Raw genomic sequence first — 23,935 nt, 5'->3', positions numbered from 1 at the left:
ACTTGATTACAGCACTGCATTTAGTAGAAATGTATATTGTGACAATGACCTTTAGGATATGCAGGTTAAGAATAGTCACACTAATTAAAAATAATCTGGGGAATTGTTTTCTGGTCCTTAGCTTTTTTGTGATATTTTTGAGTTTTGCAGTATTCCGTGGTGGGCATCCAACAGTATGGCATCAGCACAAGCAAGCAGTTAGGACTGGACTGATACTTGAAATATGACAGTTTTCTACAATAACATCCAATAGAACCACTTTTTTTAAAATTACAGGATCTGGTCACTACTTCAACTCGGGCTAGACAAAACTCTGAGTAAAATGATATGTGTCTAAAACTGAGCAAAAAAAATCAATATATATATTGGAGGTGTACATTTTATTCTTTGTATCAGCATGTTTTAAAGAATGTTGAAATTACATAAATCATGGCACATCTATGAATACATATCCTCTTATTGTTTGTGTTTAGAACATATGCCATCAGAAGGATAAGAGATGCCTTTAGAGAAAACAAGAACATAGCAGATTCTGAAAAAATAGAAGAACTACTGAATAAAGCCAAAGCAAACCTAGAGGTTATTCAACGGCAGGTATGTTAATTTCTCTAATTTTTTATGGGAGTTGTTCACTAATCATTTAACTGTCTTATGTCACTAGAGATGGAAAAAAATATTTCCTTGCTCAAAACATCTCTAGATGAACATCAGTTTTTGTCTGAATTTGTTCATCTTTTCATCATAGGTTCAGAGGGGTGACTTTGACACTCACTCCAAATAGTCTCACTTTCTTCTGTGTTTGTTTTTTCCATCTCCAAATACAGTGTTAAAATAGTAACAGAACAAGAAAATCCTGAAGTGGTTTAAGTAAATGCTGGCTAAATGTGTCCAAACAGGGTTATAGGTTCTTTGGAAAACTTGAGTCACTGGCAATATTTTTTTTCAGCCTTGTCTGAGTATCATTTATAGCATCTCTGTTCCTTCCACTAGGTACCATGTTACTAAGAAATTAAGTAGACTTGGTTGAACTTCAGATACTTTTTTAACTTCTCCTTCATACCTGCTGTCTATCTAAAGTGACCACTAAAAACTGGAAGAAAGCAAGTTTCTATGCCTGACCTCTCTGTGAGAACTTGCAGTGCTTAAGCTGCTCCTACTTGCAAAATCTGTGCTTGCTGATGACAGTCAGAGCTCAGTAGTACTTTTATTAAGCGCTGAATGAACATGTGCACCTACTCCTCCATGGTTTGATTTAATATGGTTCTTTAAACAACCAGCAGGTCAGTTGGATGGGTTCTTATTTTAGTAGGGAGCTGGACCCTTTGATTTGACAATTAAGTACGGATGCTTCAGTGCAAGTTGTTTGGTTTTTTTATTTTCATCTCCCAGGAAGAGGTGTTCTTTTGTGCAACCATAGTTTTGCCATCTTTTTTTTAACCCAAACACTGCTACGTTTTTATTTGTTTCTCAAAGAAGCAATTTGGATTGGATTGTTCCAGTGTAATTACATTTGAATGTTGGGGTGTTTTTTTCTCAGATCTGTAGGTGAAAGTTGGCATTTTCAGCTCTTCTATTCTTGCTTAAGATAAAGTCTTGCTAAATAAAAACTTTGCAACTTTTTTTCTCAGCAAAACATGATTCTACTGATGTGAATCCTAATAGGTCTGGGACAGATTCTAAAATAAAACTCCTCTTTCCTCTTTAAGTCCTGTGTAAAACCAGATTACCTTGTTTCTGTAAATCCTAAAAAAATATATTATTTCTCTAAAACAGACTCTTGACAGGCTGGACTTTTGTGTAGGGTAGGGGTCTTGCCTTGCACCTTTTTTGAAGTTTTCTTTTAGCCTAAAGATTGTCCCTTAGCATCGGTCAGCATCTTTCCGTTATGCATTTATTACTGTATCAGTGGGACATACCAGAATAATTCAGAATGCCTCAGCCGGAAGGGTTTTGCATGTTTGTTTTGAACATCAGCTACTTGAGGGCCATCTCCAACATTAAAAGCCAAATTGCTGAAGTTGGTTTTAAATCGGATCACTATCATTCCATGTAAGAACTTCAGGAGAAAAATACTTGAAAAGAAGGAATATTAAAGACACTGACACAACTTTCCATTTTTAACACTGCTAAGACAGTGAAACTTATGTTGAAATATCTCTGTAATGTTGCACTTCTAGACATTTTCCAGAGAAAGTACAAGCACGCTGCATTCACTTTTGGAAGGGTTTATCCTACATGTTTTCAAGAGTAATGGATAATAAATGTTACTATACAGTAACATAATAGGCAATGGAACTTCTTAACAAAAAATAATCAGGTAGAAGAAAATTATCAAGATAATTTTTTGACATGCATCCCTGCAAGAGTTGATTGTTTGGATATTAAAGACTTTTTTTTCCTAAAAAATTGCAAACTGTTGTGCTTTGCAGAATTTCTGTTATGTTTCAGTGTTGTCTCAGTCCCATCTGTAAAGCAAGAGATAAATGTTGTAAAAATAGCAACACTGTTTTAAAAGCTTTTCATCAGGACTATTAAAAACCTGAGCATATAAATTCATATTAATATTTACTTGCTGTCAAATTTCAACATGCTCTGTCAAAAAAGTTCATTCTCCTCTCTATTTAATTGAAGACCTAAGTAATGAAGTCATCTGACATTATTAAGACTTTATGTTTAAAACTAACCAAGCATAATATAAAGTGCTTTTATTTTTAAATGCAGAGGCACTGAAGCAAACATGAGATCTAACATACAATTTTTTGCTAAGTTTGGGGTTTATTATTATGTGGTTCATCTTGGTATTGCTGACTTTTTTCTAGTATGTCAGTAGAAATTAAATAATATCCCTCTTTGCTGACAATTTGTTGTTACTCTAAAATCAAATTTATATTCACTTTACATTCTAATTTATGGTTTAGTCATCAAAGTGACCATTGAAGTGTAAGGTTCATAAATAACTATTTGAATCAGCCTAATGGGAAATGTGAAGTAGTGACAGATTACTGTCATTTTGTTCATGTCAGTCACTGTACAATTTGCTGGAGTGTTATAAAAGTAGCTTTATAATGCTGAAAAGCATGGAGGAACATTAATCTCCAGTTTAATCCTCCTGTGCTTATTATTGGTTTTGATTTTATAATAGCCTGGCTAATGGAAGGAACAACTCATTTTCAACACTGCTGGCAAAGATTTTTGTGCATGTGTGTTTACTGTGTAAACAGCAAAAATTTGTGTTGTCTTTCCTGTAGAGAAGGATGTTGTGAGAAATGCATTGTCACAAATAAGTGAAAGTAGAAAGTTTTAAAAAGTTTTGAGGTGAAGTCTTGAAGGTGTTGACGGATTGTCATAACAGCTGTTCCCCAGCTATGCTAATATGATTTCATTTGTGAGTTTCTATTGCTATTAGTAATGTTAGTATGTTAGTGGTAGGGGAATTTGCACTGAAATGCACTGCTGCTGCTGAAATTTAAGATTTATGAAAGCCACTTTGAAGATTGGCTAATACTGAGTGTTTTGAAGTTTTCTTTATGCCAGTCTGTCTGTCGGGTTTTGAACTGAAAACATAACAGTGAAGTTCAAACGCTATAGTACACGTGTGTGCTCTGATTAATCAGAGCCTTGTTTTTATTTATAGGATGTCTCGTTCTTCCATATTCCTCTGTAGTGCTTTCTCCTCAGTTTTGTATTGTAGCTAGAAACTGCCAGTCATCTTGGTGTCAAGTGAAGAAGGATCATTCTGTTTTTCTTGGCAGGTCTGAGCCTTTGTCATCAATTTTATTGGTTTTAACATCACGCACCTGCAGTACTTTTCAATAAAAGGGTTTTAATATTTCACAGCTTTGTTGTTCTCTTTAAATAATCCAAACTGATGAGAATCCTGGTTTGCACAAACCTTGGTCAGGAAGATAATAGACGGCACTATGAGCACTCAGACAGTCAGGACTTGTGGAGCTGTCTCCTTTACAGCTGGCTGGTGATCTGTGTTTTTTATGGGAACAGATAAACTTCTCTTCTAAATCTTGAATTGTTTTTCCATAGACTTGACCTCTCTAACTGTTCCCTTCAGATGTGTAGAATAAAGGAACGTGGTGTTGATGCATGAAATGTCAGTTAGAAAGGTTCCACTGATAATGATTAATACTGAGTACTTGCAGCATTTTTCACATTTGCAGCATGTTGTAAAGTACATTCTAATACTTGAAATATCCATTGCTTGTAGTAACTTTAGCTCCATTTCTCTTAATGAAATGCTTCATGACTACGCCTTGATAAAAGCCCACATCATACTTAGTGTGCGATTTTGGTCTCATATTCTTATGTTTTTCCATAGTCAAAATTACTGATTTGTTCTTGTGCTGAAACTTTTGCAAAATAAGTACAGTTCTTATGGATCTTTTATTTTTTAGCAAGCCAAGTTGCCAGTGCAGCTGTGTATAGCCAAGTACTGTGCCTTCTTGAGGTGTTCATTAGCAATATCTTATCTTGGCAATATTGTGAATTTGAATAACACTTGATGGAAGTGGAAATAAAACTGTATCACTGTACTAATATAGCACTCATATTATTATGAGTTAATGACCATAAAGCCATAAGGAAACTTTCTGTTAATCAAAATAACATAAATATTAAAACATGTTTAATAAATATTAGCAAGACAAGCAACTTCAATTATAGTCGCTATAAAAAATGAAAGGTAGAAGTACAAGCCTAGTTTACTGCACCTGGTTTGAATTGACTTGCCATCCTTTGAGCAGCAAATATTCCTGTATCACTAATTGTCGAGGTGTATGTACTTCTGGACTGAAAGCATTTTGTTGAGTATTTGGAGGACTGGTACAAATTTACACAGTTGTGAGTTTGTGACATTGGAATTGACTGAAGGAACTTATCAAACTTTAAGAAATATTCTGGGTATCTGAACAAGTTGTGTTTATACTGCAGAGCATTGTTGGTTGGATGCCCTTTGCAAGAGAAGATTCATTGTGAAAAGTCTTGTTAGTATTAGATTTGGGCTATTTATGTCTAAATTTTATGAATATGTAAGAAAGTTGCAAAATGCTGTGTAATGTGTTTCATTATGTTGGCAGCAGTTCTGAGGCAAAGAATAGCTGGAAAAGCCCTTTGAGCACACGCTACTGTTCAGCGATGTGTATAGTATCGACAAGTCATGTCTTCGTGCTGGCAGACAATTCTGTTGGGGTTCTAATATGGTTCATTCTTATCAAGCTTGTCACTGCAAGGAAGTTCTAAAGTCACGGATTATTTTTCTGCTTTTCTTGAGAAGCTCTTTGAATTTTATCTCTGGGGTGTTTTTTTTCCATCTTCACAATGGCAAATATCCATTTCTATATGAAAATACAGATTTTTCTACCATAAAATTGTAGACTTCCAGTTCTTAGATAAGAACTGGAAGTTTGCTGGGGCTTTCACTTGTGCCATGTATTTTTATTTATTACAGTTGGACATCATTTTCCAGCCAGGATAGAGCTGACATTACACCCAGAGAATTTTTCTTACCTCTCTGGCCATTTAGCTATACTTAAAGCAAGTGTAGACACAGTAGAATTTTCAAATGCGTCATTCACAGTAGAAGAGTGGGAGTGAATGGCTTAATCGAACAATGGACAAATATCGTAGTAAAACAGTTTTATCAAGCCCCTGCACAATATCCATGAATTACCTATACACTTCTATATCCTCGGATTGGCGGCTAGAACATAGAGAATGTTTGGCATAAGCCTCTTGCATTTCGCTTGCTCCTACTTGTTGCAGTACTGGTAGTCAGTTTTTAATTGCTTTACCACATCATGAGTTCTAGCTTGTTTGGTTCCTTACTTGCAATTACCAAATTTATGCTGGAAGCTTGTGGCAAAGCCACAAACTGAATTCAAATCAGCTGACTCTGGTTCAGAAGCCACTAGGGGCATTTTCTGTGTTTGTTGGTGGTTTTCATTTTAATTTTTTTTAAATTTCAGAGCTCTTTGGGGAGCTATTTTTAGGTATTTTCTTTTCCTTGAGGTAGTTTAAATCCTTTTGTTATGTTCATGTTGCCTTTATCTCACAAGTGGTTTGAAAACTTCAAATACTTAATAAGAGTAACCTACCAGGAGGCATATGATTAAGGACTACAATGGAAATCCTTAACATATATTAAAATTCAGAGCTCTTGACTTAGAAAGAGACACAGATGCAGGTGAAGGAATGTAAAACATAGGATGGATAATACCTGTCTTTCAGTAAACAAAAGAAAGCTTCAAATTTAAATTGGGAAACAGTAAATTCAGTGCTATACTGGTTTTGTATTTCAGTAGGAGAGTAAATATATTTTACGTGCAGTAAACATCCATAAGGTTTTGGGGGTTGAAAAGGAGGAGGAACAAAGAAAAAGGTGTCATAGGAGTGACTTTGAAAAAGGTTTGGTAAATTTAAACAGAAACACAGCTGAATGAGAACTTGTCCCTTCACAGAACTTGTTAGCAGTGAGGTCTGCTTTGACCAGCTTTTCCAAGTACCTTTTTCATCTTGGCATGTAGGCTAGCTTTGGAGATGCGCAATGTTGGAACAGATGCCAAAAGCCCAGAGCTGTCATTTCAGCTTAATTTCTGGCATCTGAGGGTGCAGGAAGTGTAATAGACATTTTACTCGTCTTCAGGTGGCATGGCTCTCCAGGTTACACCTGCGCTAGTCTCCAGAGCAGTGTTACTCCTTAGGCTTTCATTTAACTCTCCTGATGGAGAACAAGATTGTGTTTTCACAAGTGATTTGCTGCTGTTCATTCTGCTGACTAAACTGTAAGTGGCAGGTTCTGTCTGCAGTATTAAATTCCAAAGTAGACTGTGCATTGAAAATAACCTTTAGGCCGCCAGCAGAGGCGATTCAGAGGTAGAACGAGGCTTTGTCTTTCTGATGTAAGAGCTTAGGGTAAAACACAGCATTTGATGTATGCAGTAACCTTTCCTAAAAATAAAGACTGCTGAGTGTTGGCCAATGCATTTAAAATAATTATCTGTCATAAAGAACTGTCATTATTTTTGTTGCATATATTTAATGGCTAATCCAGTGAGGTTGGGGCCTTATCATAAATAGTAACAGTAGTTATGTAATACATCCAGAGCTGTGAACACCTGATGTTCTGCACAGATGAGGGCTGTCTGAAGGACAGAAGAAGGACTTGCTTTCTAGTGAGCAACTCGGCGTGGCAATATGTCACATCCAAAAAAGCAAATGCTAAGTGTAAACTTCCACATGGAAAAGAGTAAGTTTTATCAGCCTGGCTGGTCAGTAGCTCCTTGAAATGGTTAGGAGCATTAACTATTCTGTGCTGAAGAAAGCTTCAGAAACAAGGAAAGATCTTCAGGCAGATGTGTCCCTCTGCCATTTGCCCCTTTGTGCTTTCTGCTTTGCTGTGTTTAGTGGCCCAGGGGTTTCAGCCCAGGGTGTAAATGAATATGGTTCTTAGGGGTGGCTGTTGCAACAAAACTTCAAGGCAGCTTTTCTAAATGAGGTAACAGCAAATGTGTGTGTGGCTTAGTACAAATAAAAAATACTGTCAAGAGAGGGAAGGTAGAAATAAGTGCTTTAGTTTTGATCACAGAGCAAATGACTTCTGCTGTGTTTCTAATCTGACTGTGTCATCTTGCTTTGATGCCTGTCAGTCTGGTTTGCAATGGTGCCCACTGAGGGATGGTTTGAAAATTGAGTTTCTTGCACTGAAGTGTATTAACCTTTGAGCAACTTCTTGTCTTCCTTGCTGTGTGATGTCTGCTGCAGAGCAGAATATTTGTGGAGGTTCTCTTTTTTACTGAATAGGAAAAGGAGAAGTATGGCAATCTTGCATGTTATTTATGAAATGTATAACCTTGTAAAAGCCTTGTGTATGTATTGTGACTTACATTCACATCAGAATATTGATCTCTTGTGAGAGTCCCTTCTCAGGGGTAAACCAGTTTTAAGTACAGCTAGACCTTGAGGAAATTAGAGGGATTGCTGTTTTGAGGACTTCTAAAAAAGGGAGAGAGACAAAAGTGCTGTTATTGAAACAGTGATCTCTTGATCTCTCAGTGTTTGTTGGTTGCTTTTTAATCTGTTGTAGTTTTTTTTCTTTTTTCCTTGGTGTGAAAACTTTCCATCCTGATTTTCTACTGCTCATTGGAAGGAGACATTGTCAGATTCATTGGCACTGCAACTGAGCAGGCACAGTTCCCTCTGGGAGGAGTTTTGGCACATTTGTCTGGTGCCTCTGATCCCCTGGGCTGTGTTCTGCTGCCCTTGAACTGCAGTCTGTAATTCAGGATGACAATGTTGGTATTGGTACCCTTGCTGTCTGACAAGTCACCTGGTCCCATAGCTATGGTAAAATGGGTTTTTTAATTACATTTTCCCCCCAACCCCATGCTCAGTCATCAATCTCAGCATATTACAATTTCTGCTTTTCCATTTACAGAGGAAAATTTCAGAGTTTTTCCATTTTCCATTTCCAGCTTACAGAGGGAAGAGGGGGCATTTTAGCTCCTTCTGAAGCAACTTGCATTCTTTTCTGGCCTTTCAAATGAACATTGCTTCTCCCCACTGAATGCCCCTGTGGGTTATAGACCAAACATGGTCTCTGTCACCAATACCATTTGACTGAGTTTGCAACCAGGTAAATTCACAGTGATCTACTTTTATTTTGACAATAAACATGTATGTGGCCTTCACATAAAAGCTCTTTCAAGCAAAGAAGTTTTATCATTGATGTGTTATTTTACAATTTTGTCTTTTTTGCAGTAATTCAGATGCTGTCTAGTGTCTCTGTAGTCAGCTGCTTGTATTTGAGGGAAATGCATTTGATCCATGAAGTTGTGATGAAGGCCAGGCTTAGGGAGGAAAGTTGCTAGACTCTAATAGCATCATGTCTGATCAGGCCCTTGGAAGTTTAGGCAGGGAAAGCTTTTTTCTAGGCAAGAGTTTAGAGTGAAGTTTAATTAGTGTTTACGCAGTCTCCTTGGTACTTGGTGCATTGCTGCTGTCTTTAGCTTTGGGCTTTCTGAGGAGAGCCTGGGTTTTTTTTGGCCATTAAGAGCTACAACTGCAGTGCCCTTCATCTTTGTGACAGGCATTATGCCAGTACATTAAAGCAAGTAAAATGAAGATGAAAGAAGGAGCCCAAACTCTTCCAGTCACAGTTAAATCACAGTTTGACTGAATCCTGTTGTTATGCTTTCTGAGGTATGCCAGATACATGTTTCCCCTCTGAGGTATATGCTGCCTGAATGTCCTTCCTTCGTTGTTAGCTTGGCAGGAAGTGAAGCATTACTAAGCAGAGTTTTGAACTAATCTTTGTAATTTTGTCACCAGTAGAAAAGGCATAAATGCATAGTTTAAAACAAAAATCTGCTGTTTATGTTGTAAAAATAAGGTCCTGCCCCTCATCAAGGCATATATGAATATTGCAGTGTAGTGGCTAAATAATACATTCACAGTTTTTCTTTAGTGAACATAATTGACTTGCTGAGCAGTAGCTTCGATAATTCTTCACCATATTTTCACCCAAGTGTGTGGTTAATGAGAGCATTATGTGACCTAATCATGTAGCCTTTCACATTAATACATATTTTGTTTATAATTCTCTTTGTTTTGTTGTTGACCCAGTACTTTGGTTCTGTGTTCAAATTATCTTAACTTTAAATGAAAATATTTCTTGTCTCACAGAAGTCTAATTTCTATACACATTTGCCAGTAGTGAATACTTAGTGGGAGTGATTACTCTCTAACTGCTCATGCCAGTATACCTCTGGGAGGTTAATCAATCTTGTGCTTTCTAATTGACATCAATAATGTGTTTACATTTATCAATATTTCTTAATTGTCAAGTTATAACTGTGGAACTTCAATAATAAATCATACCAATGGTTAACTTCATACATTAGATTTTTAAGAGTCTCCTTAAGCACTTTGACATGTTGTAAATTGCTTTTAAAATGATGTATGTGTACTCATGGGGGAAGAGCAGAAAAAAATTGGTATGCAAAGTCATGCTGTCAAATTATACTGCAGAACAGGCGCATTGACAGTAACATACCTTTACCACATGTAGGATATGCTTTATGGGAAGAAAAGGGGAGTAAGTCTTTTCAAACTGCTTGTTTTATTACTAATAATTTTGTGACTATGACAGTGCTCATACATTTGTTGTGTCATCCCCAGGGAATTGCTGGGGCTGGGACTTTTTCCATTCTCTCAGGTGTAGAGGCAAGACAGAGGACAGAAAGAATTATCAGTTCTACTGCTCCTCTGCAGAAGTAGCAGTGAGCTGTGGGGGGTCAAGGCATCCTGATTTTGATGGTGCATTTTGACAATGTTCTTAAGATACTGAGGTGGAAATGAAGGAGAGGAGGGTAGCTCTGTTTAATTATAAGCATATGTTTAAAGATTTGGGTGCACAGGAAAACAAATTATTTGCCCAAGTTCACAAAATATGCTTACAGCAGGAATTAGGACATGATAGTCCAAGTCTTACAAGATATACCTCCATTATCTGCCTCGCTCTGTTCCCTGTCTCCTTTAAACCCAAGGAGCAGTATTCTGAAGAAGGAAATCTGCACAGACAGAAAGCTGGCAGGATGCTGACCATATTCTGTCAGTCTTACCATGTTTTATGGGCTACATCCAAGACTGTATAAGAACTAAAAACTTTGCCTAATGAGAGGTTCATAAAGAAGATGATGCTATTTTCTAGGTATTTGAAAACCAGTCTGAACACCAGGAACATCAAGGCTGGGTTTTATTTGAAAAGACTAAGCATTAAATATTCCAATTTAATCGGGCAGCCATTCTGTTGACTTCTTGCAAATGTCATAAGTCATAAATTAAACCTCTCCCTCCTTTTTTGAATGAGACAAGACTGATCAGAAACAGCTATTAAACAAAATTACAGTAGTTACCAAATCCAATTTGATTTAAAGCAAGTGTGTGTAATCAATCTCTTTTGAAGGGTAAAGCAATTCAGGAGAGAAATCCATTGGCACTTTCTTTAGCGTGGCAGATTAAGTACCTTCACATTGCATGTAGAGGGCTTTGCAGTAGGTTGCTTGTGTGAATAAGTGATATTTAGGTTCAAAAGCAGACATCCAGTAGTACAGCTGGTCTGCCATATCAGCCCACACTCTGCTGCATGGGTTCTGAGCTAGAGGACATTCACATCCATGTCTGAAAGGTAAACTGGGGTCAATGTATGAATGTGTGAATGAACACAAGTCTTTAAGAAATTGTGACCTTTCAGCAGCATTCAAATTCAATTTGTGCTTTTGGTTTCAAACCTACTAAGGTTCTTGAGATGTGTAAGAAACAGTTTAGTGTGCCTGTATGGTTGCTAGACAGGGGAAAGAAAATACAATGCAAGGTTCATGGGTTAAGATAAGTCAGGGAGGAATCACTCACCAATTACTGTCATGGGCAAACCAGACTCATATTGGAGAAATTAGTATAATTTATTACCAATCAAATCAGAGAAGGGTAATGAAAAATGAAAATAACTATTAAAAATGGCTCATTTCCACTCCTCACTTATTCTGAGGCTTAAAATTACTCCCAATTTTCTTTACGTCCTCTGTGCAGAGGCTGGGAAATGCTGGCTGCAGTCAGTTCTTCATACATCATCTCTGCTGCTCCCTTCTCCTCAAAGGGGGCTCCTCACACTCCTGCCCTGCTTCACCGTGAGACCCCTCCTGCAGGAGACAGTCTTTTATGAACTTCTGCAGTGGGAGTCTTTCCCATGCGGTGCAGTCCATCAGGAGCAGACTGCTCCAGCTTGTATTCCTCACAAGGTCACAAATCCTGCCAGCAAACCTGCTCCTCTCCACCAGTCCAGAGGTGCTGACAGGAGCCTGCTTCCCATGGCGTCCCAGCCTCCTTCAGGCATCCACCTGCTCCAGTGTGGGATCTTCCACAGGCTGCAGGAGGATCTGTGCTCCACCATGGACCTCCTTGGGCTGCAGGGGCACAGCCACATCGCCACTGTCTGCACCCCGGGCTGTGAGGGAGTCTTGGCTCCAGCACCTGTAGCACTTCCTGTCCCTCCTTCTACACTGACCTGGCTGTCTGCAGAGCTGTTCATCTCACACACTCTTATTCCTCTCTCCTGGATGCAATTGTGAAAGTTTTCTCTTTTTTTCTCCTCCTGCTTAAATATCCCAGAGGCACTACCACTGCTGCTGACCTTGACCAGTGGCAGGTCTCTCTTGGTGCCAGCTGGCATTGGCTTCCTCAGACACGGTGGGAAGCTTCTGGCACCTTCTTAAAGAAGCTACTCCTGTAGTCTCTCCTCTACCAAAACCTTGCCACAGGCTATTAGCATGAAGAACATAAAATCTTGTATGAATTGAGTTCAGAAAAAATTATTTTTATTCACTGTTCTCCACAAATATATTTAATGCCATCATCACCTGAAGTGTAAGTAAAACTAGTTCAGGTTTTCCGGTACTTTGGAGGAAGACTGAAATAGTTGCTACCAGGTCATCAGGTGGGATGTGTTTTCAAATATAAGTGGGCCTGGTACAGGAAACTTGTGTTTCAACCTCCTTCTGTTTCTCAAGCATCCTACATTGAGTGTATACTGTGGCTACTGAGAAAGTAAGGAGTGTAATTCATATCCATAATGTATATTCTCATAGGCTAAAAAGAGAGGATGACTCTTTTGTTCAGAGGGTAGCTGAGCAGATTGAAAGCAAGTATCTGGGCTTGTGTTCACACATTTATGCTGACTAATATAGGTGCTAGAGAGCTCAAGGTACTCTGGAAGTCACAAAATGAAAGCTACAAAATTATTTAAGGATTCAAGAACATGAGTTTTTTCCCTCAATTGCAGTTTCATATTTGAATAAGATCAATACAGTGTAAAAGTAGAATTTGTGGTCTTTTTCATTTTTGGTAAAATACAGACCATCTGTGATTCTATTCTTTCCTATATCTTCAACTAAAAGGACAGTAACTTTATGCTGCAAATCTTCCTTCAGGGAATAGTTCCTTCCGGGAAGCTGAAGAACACTGTGGAGTTTCACAGTGCATTTCATATTTTTCACAGGTGCTTAGCATCTGCATCTCCTGTTGTAAAGCAGAAAGCTTTGGGTAGAGTTGTGATGGAGCTTAAGAAGTGCCCAGTAACCATTGCACAGACAAATGAGGAGCTTTTCATAGAATAACAGAATGGTTTGGGTTTGAAGGGACCTTAAAGACCATCTAGTTCCAATCCAAGCCCCCTGCCATGGTCAGGGACACCTTGTACTAGAACAGTGAAGCTCAGCTGATGAGAATTCAGTGATGGTACTTCTAATTTCAAATGTTTATAGCAGTCTGCAGTTAGGAATTTATTTTTAAAAACCACTGCACAACTTACGCTATTTTGTGCAAGTCAGTAGTCAGTTCATACCTGGCCCCCTGACAGGAGGATCGTTGATCTGGAAGTAGTGACAGATAGTTTGGTCTAGATCAGATCACATTTTTTAATATCCTTGTAAGGTAGTTAAATCCAGCTGCATAGCTCATTCGTTTCATCAGTGCTGCTTGATTTTGGGTCTTTGTTTTTCACCTTTTTGTTTTTAAAAAAAGTTATTTATTTGACTTGCTGGCTAAGGCTTTTTAAAATGTAAATAGCAGTCTTGTACCTCTAATACAGAGTGCTGTGAGGCTGAGAGGAGAGTCTGACCTACTCTTATGAAAGAAAACAAAATTGAGAAATAGTGGAACATAAGAACAGAGAGATCCAAGGTTTCCCACAGTATAGTAATGGATATGACCTTTAATATTGAGGCCTTTGGATCAAATTTAAGTTGGCATTAAAATTTTCTAATAAATTCCCTGCTGAATCTCACAGGTTTTTTCCTCAGATTTAATTCAGTAAGGTCACAATAAAGCAAGTGCTGTCTGTGCTATTGTAATTGCTCTCAGCAGGCTGATAATGTTATAGCAGAGAAGTACCAGCTACTGTGCTTTTATTCTTTTCTTCAAGCACTCTTCTTCCTCCATGCTTGCTCCTCCTGCTCTCAGGTCTGCCCTAAGCAGGAAGTGAAACAGTTTTAAATATCATTTCCTTCTCATTGTAACACATTTTTATAGTGATGCTTTCCTGAATCTTCAACAAAGGGAATAAAATTATAGCCTGTCTTATTGCAGAATAGTTGGGGGCTTGTATTTCCTTTCTTAATTTTCATCCAAACATACTTTAAAGTCAGCCTCTTCAGTTCTTAAAGACTGTTAGTTCTAAACATGCAATGCTTAGTTCATTTTAGCTTAGTGATTTTAGGATTGTAGCTGTAGTACATCTAAATGAGTTTCTCTTAGACATAGAGAGAAACAGTGAATACCCACAGTATTTATTTTTAAAAATGACAAATCACAGCTCACCACAGTGAGGCAGTTGTAGTTTGGGTCCTACACATCTTTTGCGGCTTTCAGAAGTGTTGTTTGTTTCTTGTATGAGTGCAAATTTATGCTTAGCATGCTACTGGTAGATCTGTTATTGCTTTATTGGAGGTAAATAATGCCCAGCAGAGTGTTGTCATCATGGTTTTCCCTGAAATGTGACTGTGAGAGACTCAGGGCAATTCTGCATGAGTTTCCAGATGCAACATCCTCCTTTTCAAAATCACACTGTTTGTCTAAAATGTCAGCTTTCTGTTTCTGTCTGTAGTGGTGCAGCTGTGTGTATCATATATACTCTTATTTTAAGAAATAAAGAGGTATCGTATGACTCTGTAACTGGACCACACGATGGGGTCATGATGGGCCAGACTTTTAGGTGAGGGGCTAGATAAGCTTTTCATGACTGTGGGCACAAAGTAATAGTTAATGTTTCTCAGCATAACCGGTAGCTCAGGCCTCTGCTGTTTCAAAGGCCCAGCCTGGACCAACCATTCTTATTTGGTTTCCAACACTTTAGCTGGCTTCAGATTTTCCCATCTCCACCCTCCTGGTCCATCATCTTCTTGCACTGTCTTTCCCTGAGGCCCAAAATTTCTTACCTACAGTGTCATGCACAGACGTGTGCATGTCTCTAGCTACATGCAGGCATTTACTGCTCAGTGCCTGTGGCATTCATTGCTGCTAAAGAAACCCGTCTCAGTAGAGAAGAAAGTTACTGGCATGGATATTCCACTGCTTATGAGTGTAGTCAGCTAACATATGTTCAGTGGGATATGTCCTCTTGCCCACATGCAATTGATTGGAAATTAGGAGCAACAAAAGATGTTTTACAAAGGTAGTTCCAGCTCTGAAATGCATGCAGCTGTATTCTGCTGACCTTCAAACTCCATTGCAAGCAAAATTGATAGGACATGTGGACAGTTTTGATATTACCTAGTGCTGCATACCTGTGCTAAGTCTTCTTCAGTAATTAAAAACAACAGATGATGATCCTCAGCCATTTCACCTGCTTGGTTATTGCTTGTAGTTTCTTCTTTTTTTTTTAACTCTCTTGATGTCTACTCTCAGCCATGGATCATATGATGCTGGTAGGATGTATACCACAGTGCCAGCATGTTTGATGAACTTAAGTGAGAAAAGCCATCACTTCTGCAGTGTGTGGAGTTTCTCCCAGCTACCATGCGGGCATATGACAGGAGATCATTAACTGTCCATTGCTTTTTACATAGGACATACACATTTTCGTTTATATATCCTGCTGGCGCCAGAGGAAACTAATTTCCAGCACAAGGAATGCAGCACAGCTACTTTAAAACAGAATGGTCCTAAGCTGGAATGATGTTACTGACCTGAAACACTTCAAAAAGCTTGATTTTGAAACCTGCTGTGGCTTGAGCTTGCAGTTTCTGAGATAGGTTAACACTGCTGTGAATCATTGTGAGACATGATCAGACTGTTGCTTTGTAAATTAAATAATGAAGTGTTTGTGTGTGAGAGTTTCTACTGTAATTGATAGTTAGACTGTGCTTTGAAAAGATCAAAGTCTACATCACATGATGGTAGGATCTGGAATTTTTGTTTTGCAAACTTGACTTTTAGACATAGAGACGTGAAGTCTTCCAAAGTCCAGCTTTGATTCATAATACTTCATATATTAACTGTAGCAACAAGAGTGACTAGTCAAATAGCCCTTTCGGTAGCATGATTTTTTCAACTAAATTAATAATTGAGCTTGAGTTATTTAGATAAAATCTCCTGTGGTTGAGAGAGACTTTCTCTTAGTTTTCCCATAGATCTCAACTGTGAAGAAGTGGTAAGTTACTTTGAAGGATTTTGATAAAGGAGCAAAAGTAAAACCTATCATCCTTACCAGTTCTTGGCAATTTACATGAGTTGCCATTACCCCAGGACTTCTGAAGTGCTGTATGATTTGTAATAGCATTTGTGAATCAGTTCACTTTCAGATGCCAAATGGCATGTATTTAACATATTAGCCTAGATGTAACATTTTAAAATCCTGCTACTCTTGCAAAAAGTTCCAATTGCACATACCAATTTTACCCTGACTATTACAATCATACCTCAAAATGTGCAATGTGGGATATCCCAGCATTGGATATGAATTCAGTGATTTAAAAAAATCACTGCAGCAAATATCTGGGATTTTTTTAATCAGTGTTTTTTAAAAAATTTCTAGGCAGATTGTCTCTTATTGTGGTAAATAATAGAAGATTTCATCTCCCTTGCTCAGAAAGTAAGACTTGACTAGATTTGACTGTGATATTTTGTCTTGAATTTTAACCTATGATATTATTGCATTCTTTATAAATGTTCCTCTCTTTAGTACTCTCAGTCTCTAAAGACTGGTATTGACAGCTGTCAGAACACTTCTGTAGTAAAAACCATTAAATATTTCCCGGTCCCATGTAAAATTTTTCAAAGAACTGACAACTTCATATCATGATTCAACACAATGAGTCTTTCAGTGCCATTTGATTGGAGAGAAAAGTGTTGGATAAGCAGGACAGTTGGTGCAAATCGCACTGAGGAGGGAAATGGAAATTCTGTATCACTGAGGTCCATTTAAGCAGTATCTGTTCTCAAAATAATTTTATATTAAAAGAACCAATTGTATGTATTTCTGATTTGGAGATGCTAGGGATTTGAACAGATAAAGCAGATAAAGATAAAGATAAAGATAAAGATAAAGATAAAGATAAAGATAGATAAAATAAAGATAAAGCAGGCTTATCAAGTCTTGCATCATGTGGTCCACTGGAATTTTATGTTTGGTTTCATGGCATGACTGTTAATCCTGGAATCAACGGCAGTGAAAAGCAAATAAAGCTGTAAACATTCACATATTTTTTGTGTACTCAATCCTCATAATGAAAAGACTGCGTACAGAGATTTTTATCTCCGCTGGAGTTGCTCTTGCAATTCTTCTGATGTCTTTCATGGCTATATTTGGATGCTGTGCTCTCCTTTCTTTCAGGTACTCAATGTATGTGCTCATCCATCTCCAGATGATTTTAAACCTTAATCTTGAACCTTATTTTTCTTCAATCCATGTTTTAAAAGAAGAAGTATTAAAAAATAAAATTTAAAAAAAACCCCAAAACAGCCAGAAGAGCAGCTTAGGGTCAAAAGAAGATTTCTGTAAGAGGCAAGACTGTAAGTCCTGTAATAGGAAGCCATGTCTGCTCTGATCCAGGTGGCTGTTCTGCCAGTCTATGTCTCTGGGTCACATTTGTATTGGTTTTGGATTAAGTAACGTAGGAACTGCCAAAATACCGAAGAAGAGGGGAAGGAGCTTATGATATTTCTTACATTAGTTTTCCTTTTTTCCTATTATCTCATTCAGGAGACTGTGACCCAAATGAGATAAAAATCACACCCTTAATAAGAATCTGTGCTGTACTTTGTTGATATACTAGGCCACTTATAGAAACATGATTTTTTTCGATTTTAGGTGAGTTTTAGATGTGATTCAGAATTTGTAGGTATTAGCCTGTTTTAAAAGCCATTATTGTTGTTCATCTGCTTGTAAAAGCAACAGGCAATTCAGGGAGGCAGGAATGGAAATACCACTTTTCAAAGATTTGTTTTGATTGTGATGCTATATATTTAGAATTAAGCATTTCCTTGCATCGTAACGAGTACAAAAATGCACTAAACTTGTGGTTTCTAGAAATATTTAGTCTGTTCCTGTTAGCAGACTGTCCCCTTGTGCTGTAGATATCAACACATGTATTTTGGCTTGTTTCTACCATTTGTTACTAACTGAAATAAAATGCTAAAAGCTTCCATATCAGGAGGTACAAGATAGGCAGCAAAGCAATTCCAACTGCATGTGACAGTGAATGATACCAAAAGCACAAAGCAATGACTACACAATTCAGGGGGATGCTCCCTTCACCTTGGCAGTTTTCCTGCTTCCCTGCCCTGCAGAAGGCTGCAATCTTCACATGGTCCCACTTCTTCTCTCTCCAGCACTTCTCTGGAGGGAATAGGGAGCAAGTTGTTACTCCACAGTTAGAGCCAGTGAGTGTCTCTGTATCCCAGAGCTCAGGCATGGGATGCTGAAGCCTGTACCATGCACAGGTGGGAAGGATGAAGAGGGTGTCAGTATCACATTGTATTTTGTACATGGAGTGTCCTTTCTTGACTCCGTGTGATGAACTTCTTGTTCCCACTGACACCACAACAGAGGAATGAAGGAAATTTTCCCTCATGACGGTTCTACCTTGCAGCCTTCTTGAGACCTAGAACCATAAGTCCAAACTATGTAATAGTCCTACCGTGTTTAGTGATTTCATTATTTTTATAGGGATATTGTGGAAGATTAGGGTATTTTTTCTATCGAAAATATGTATTAGGGGATTTTGGTTGCTTTCAGTATTTTGTGGCTTTGGTATTTTTACGAATTATTAGTGCTAGTATTTGCATTAACCATCAGCTAAACTCAGACTTTCTTTTCATCAGAAATCTTTTAGAAAACAATAGCTAAGACGTGTCATACATTCTTCTCCCAGAATTTTCAAAATCATTGTAAGAGAGTATTGAGTTTGCTGCAGAGCCCTTTCTCATGGGAACATGAATTTCTTTCAAAGCTGTCTTTGATCACTTAACTAGAAGGCACAAAGAGGTGTTGTTGTAACATTCCTCTTAATAAACAATTTGAGGATTTTTTAACTCATAGTCTTTTAATTTGAAATATTGAAGCACACATGTAAGGACAGTGCTTCTGTGGCACGACTTAAGATCAACTGTAGATATTTTTGCAGTAAATTATACTAAGTGTAGTCACCATTTAGTGAAAAAAGAGGGTGCATGGAAAGCAATGTCATGGCTAAAAGAACATGACACCAGAAAGAAGGTCTGTCCTGAAATTAAAGAAAACATTTAAGTAGCATTAATGAAACCTAGCAAGGGTAAAATAGCATAGTCCTTTTGCCCTGTAACCAAGTGAGAAAGCAATGTATATTTATGCTTATTCTTTTTCTGATATCCAAGAAACTTGCAAAGGTTATGAGGTAGTCAAGACAAGAATTTTTGAAAATTTACCTCTTAATTCTCATTCTGCCACTTACTTCAGTCACACAGAACATGTTTTTTGCTTTTTATTTTTACCTATTGTCTTTGATTCTCCCTTTTTTAAAATAGGTAATTCTTCATTTGTACATACAACAAAGTTGGTTTACTGCTCACTTAATATGAAAATGCTTTTTGGGGTGAGGTACCAGGAATATATCTTAAAGTTAGGAAATGCCTTTTAGATTTTCTGCTTTGCTTTAGAGAGTTTGCAGTCATTTGGACTCCAAGTTTATTTGAGATACTGTGAATAAGAAAATGAAAGCATTGTAAACCATAGTGGTGGAAGAATGAACAGTATCTTAAAATTACCACTGCACACATAGTGTCATGCTGCAAATGTTATTCATTCTCCAATTGATCTCACATGTAAAGATGGTTTTCAGTTGACCTCAGTCAGACAGGGCCTGAATTTTGCCTTCAAACAATGTTTTGTCCCTGAGGTTTCTGTACTCCTTATCAAAGAATGTACAGTTGAGCATTAGGTATCTGTCTAGCCTGATTATTGAGTACAAGTAAAGTATATTATACGTCTTCAGAAAATTGAACCTACCTTTTTTCCCACCAATTTAGTGTTCATTACACTAAGAGGATCTTAAATTGTTTGTGGTTATTTTGCATATCAGTTTGTTAGTATATCTCTTTATACTGCGTGTATGTAAGGAACAAGTGATATTTTGTAAAAATTTTTATGTTTAATCAAAATTTGATGTTTATATTTTATTGATGGCACATTGCAATTAATTCTTCTGGAATTTGGTAGAGTTTTTCAAGTTTTTCTGCTTTTGCTAGAGCTGGATTGTTTGTGGGTTTTGGGTGGGTTTTGTTGCAGCTTTGGGTTTTGGGAGTTTCTTTCTGTGCTGCCCTTTATAAGTCATGCTCTCATTAATTTTACTTATCATGCTTTGTCAAGACACTTGCAGGACTGGAGCATTCTTTAAATCCAAGGGCTTTTTATTCTTACTATTTGAGCTTCATTGAACACTTAAACAGTGCTTAAAAGCTGCAGCAAATTTTCTGTCATTTTAGAAAAAGTTATTTTGGTTGTTGACAGTAATTTTCTGTGTCTGGCTGTGAAATTCCTCCAAGTTTCTGCCCCTAACGTGGTTTAAATAGATTTGGGAAGTGGTGTATGTATTGGAGGTATCTTTATTTATCAACAGAGAAATCAAATTTTAAAAAGACATTTAGGAAAATTAGGGGATCTTTTTTGAAGGAATAAAGAAATGGTATGTTGGGTGACAGAAAGTGGCAGAAACACTTTCTGTTTCATTGGAATGCAAGCCTAAATGATTGGCTTAACAGAAAAATTAATATAGTCAGTAATCTTTTTTAGCCTACATGACATTCTTTGTTCTCAAAAGACTGATTCTTCAGTGTCCTATGACATCATGATATGTAGCATACTAGTGAGACTCTGAATTCTTGTAGATCCAATTATGGAAAGTCAGGTAAGTGGCATTTTTCTTAATTATATTGTGCAGCTTTTAAGTTACACACTGTTGATCTACAGATACACTGGAAAATTGTAGGAGAAAAGCATAATATAATATTAAAAAGCTGCTTACCCACCTTCCTGTTTGTGCATGGTGCATTCTATGCATGGTGTGGTGGGCATGAAGCCCCTGGACACTGTACAGTGGGACACACAGCTGGTTGAGAACTGGGTCAGACAGTCCTGTGTGTGTCTGAGACACAAAAGGACAAACAGAAGGGCAACTGTTACTCAGCTTCTGATCTCTGAGAGCACTGCTTGTTCACTTTGGTGCTGTTTGACCACTGATGTTCAAACTCAGGTTTTCTTAAGGCGGAAGGCCAGGTGACACAGGCTGGGAATCACTGCAAAGCTATCCTGGTTTGCTAGCACCAATACCCTTTTCCCCTACCATATCAACAAGTATCATCAGTGACTTATTTAGCTTACAGAACTAAAAGCTGCTCTAAACAGTAGTATCTTGTGGACTTTGGTTTTGTTCTATACCTGTGCTCCAGTAACAAAGAAACTTCACAAAAAGGGCTGCGACAAACTGAGGATAACATTATAGCTACAGTAGGAGCTAGGGAGCTGGAGCAGAAATAATGTTACATAGCTTTATTGTTCTATAAACAATTTCCAAATGCCAGTATTGTTTACAAAGCAAATTCTATGTCTAAAAATGATGCAGAGCAGAAAAGCACTGTTTAATTTGATCATGGTATGTCAAACCTGTAATTTCATTTCTTCTCTCTTGAAAGTAATCATGTGACTGCTCTGTGGTGTATGTGTTACAGATTATTTTTCATCAGAAAGTGACACATAAGTAGTACTTAGGATAGATTTCTATCCATAGTGGCGTTCAGATTTTAGGCATATTTGTTCTAGCATTAGTTTTTAAGACCGATGTATTTTAAATCTTTTTTAAAACAAAAGGTATTTTAATTTATGGGTGTCCACTGTATGCCCTACTGGATCTAGGAAGAATCTTGCTCATACTTCATGGGAGAAAATGCAGCTTTGGGAATAGATAAACACTAGGATTTCAATCAACATCCCAACATCATTATTTTTCCTGAAAATCTTTGCAGGATAAGAACAGAAATTTGACTAAAGCAACTCCATAGTCTTAGCTGTTGTAGCATCATCACTTGCCATAAGAAATTAAAAATAAAGTTGTGGATATAAAAACACAGGGTATCCATTACGTTACACCAGAGGCAGAAGTTGTAATTCCCAAGTTGTTTCTACAAAATTCTTCCTCTTTTTTTTCTTCCCAGTGGAAGTAGAAGTTAAGGTGTACTCTCGAACTTCAGTTTGAGGAAAGCTGTGCATGTTTCATCCCAGTTGCAGAGGAACTTTGACAAGGCAAGAAAAGTGTTTTAATATCACCTTCAATACCACCCTTGCCTGTCATAATGAGAAAGATGCCTGTTTAGTGACTGCTTTTTCGCAGTTCAAGCCAGCTGCCTCCAGCTAGTCCTTTCTTTGGGTAGATCAATCACCAAATTACATCTATATCTCTTGGGAAATTCAGTGTGTGAGAGCAGTAAGCACAAACATAAGTGAAAATTCCCTATTTCAAATTTTTCACTGACTTTGAAAGATTTGCTAGTCATCCTGGTAATATTTAACAACCATAAATAAAGAGCACTCTTTATTACTTAAATAAACAGCAAAGCATTTTTATTAATTGTTAGGCTTAAAAACAAATCTTTTTTCTCATATCTAGGATTGGTCCTCTAAATAAGTTCATAAGTATGTTCTCCTGGCAATGTAGGTAATTTATGATACAGCCAGAGGTGTAATAGTTCTGTGGATAAATAGAAGCTTTTAGCTTCCAGGGATACAAAGTGTTTTTCATGAATATTAAGTAAATTTTAATGATTGAAGAAAAGACCAAAGTGGAGGACAGTCGTTCATACCCTGTCTAAACTGGCCTACAGCCACATTAATGTTTATAACAGATTTAGAGCATAGCTAAAATAACAGTAAGCATTTCCTTCTCATTTTCATACCTTTTTCATCACTATTTAAACATACATGTAACTAAAAGGGTGAAGGCTGTCTGCTTGTTTACTGCAATTTACAGGACTAATTAAAGAAAAACTGAAAGTAACTGTAATCAATGCTGTTTGAGAAGTAGTGATAGATGGCAATTGAATGGTTTGAGTCTATTAATTGCAATGAGATTATACTAGTTGAGATACCTCTCATGTCAGATGCTTGAAATATTAGTTATTTCACGGACAAATTGGATTATAAATTATTAGTAAATCTCTACTGAGGTGATTAAACCCACTTACTAATTGTCAAACATGAGTACTATTTCAAGTTGTAACTCCGTCATTTGTATACTGGAAAGGGAGTTAAGAGGTAAATTTAGGGGCTGTATGGGAATATTTGGAATAGCTAGTACTTTTGAGACTGAGCATTTCCTGTGCTTTCTACTCCCATAATGAATTTTTGTTCAGCCTTCAAGTTTTCACAGACCACCACCGGCCTTTTCAGCTGACTGGAAGATGTTCTTGAGAGGAAGGAAGCCACTTCTTTGAGGTGGACTTACTGACTTGCTTAACCACATGGGGGAGATAAAAAACAGCAGATCTGAGCAGCCTTCGCACAGGCCACAAATATAGTTATGGCATCCTTGAATTTCCTCTGCAGGGTCTGCCATTGCCTGACAGTACTGCTCTCAGTAAAGCAATATTTTTTTCCCAGTACAATGAAGAAAACATATTGCACTGCATGGGTCTTCTTTGTAAAACCACCCAGTGCCATTCTTCTTATCATTAATCAAATGTTGCTTACTGAAACAGATACAGGATTGCTTAATGGTTTGGTATTGGGTTTATTGAGCTTTAAGGAATGACAAATGGGAACAGTAGAAGCTGAGGAATAGTTCAGTAGTTTTAAAAAATTCCTATCAACTTGTTCGTGTAGCTACTAAATTTCACCGTGAGTTTGCAC

General features: G+C 37.5%; 1 protein-coding gene across 1 annotated transcript in view; it reads left to right on the top strand.

Annotated features, from left to right (window-relative positions):
• The window catches only part of LYRM4 (LYR motif containing 4), an 84,811-nt gene that overhangs the window by 20,750 nt on the left and 40,126 nt on the right, over positions 1–23,935 (top strand). Inside the window, 1 exon segment of the mRNA NM_001198887.1 lies at positions 474–594. Within this exon segment, the coding sequence (NP_001185816.1) occupies positions 474–594 (121 nt within the window).

This window comes from Taeniopygia guttata, chromosome 2 (genome assembly GCF_048771995.1).
Source record: "Taeniopygia guttata chromosome 2, bTaeGut7.mat, whole genome shotgun sequence".
Lineage (NCBI taxonomy): Eukaryota > Metazoa > Chordata > Aves > Passeriformes > Estrildidae > Taeniopygia > Taeniopygia guttata.
Note: the sequence above shows the minus strand (reverse complement) of the source record. Positions and strands in the feature narration are given on the sequence as shown.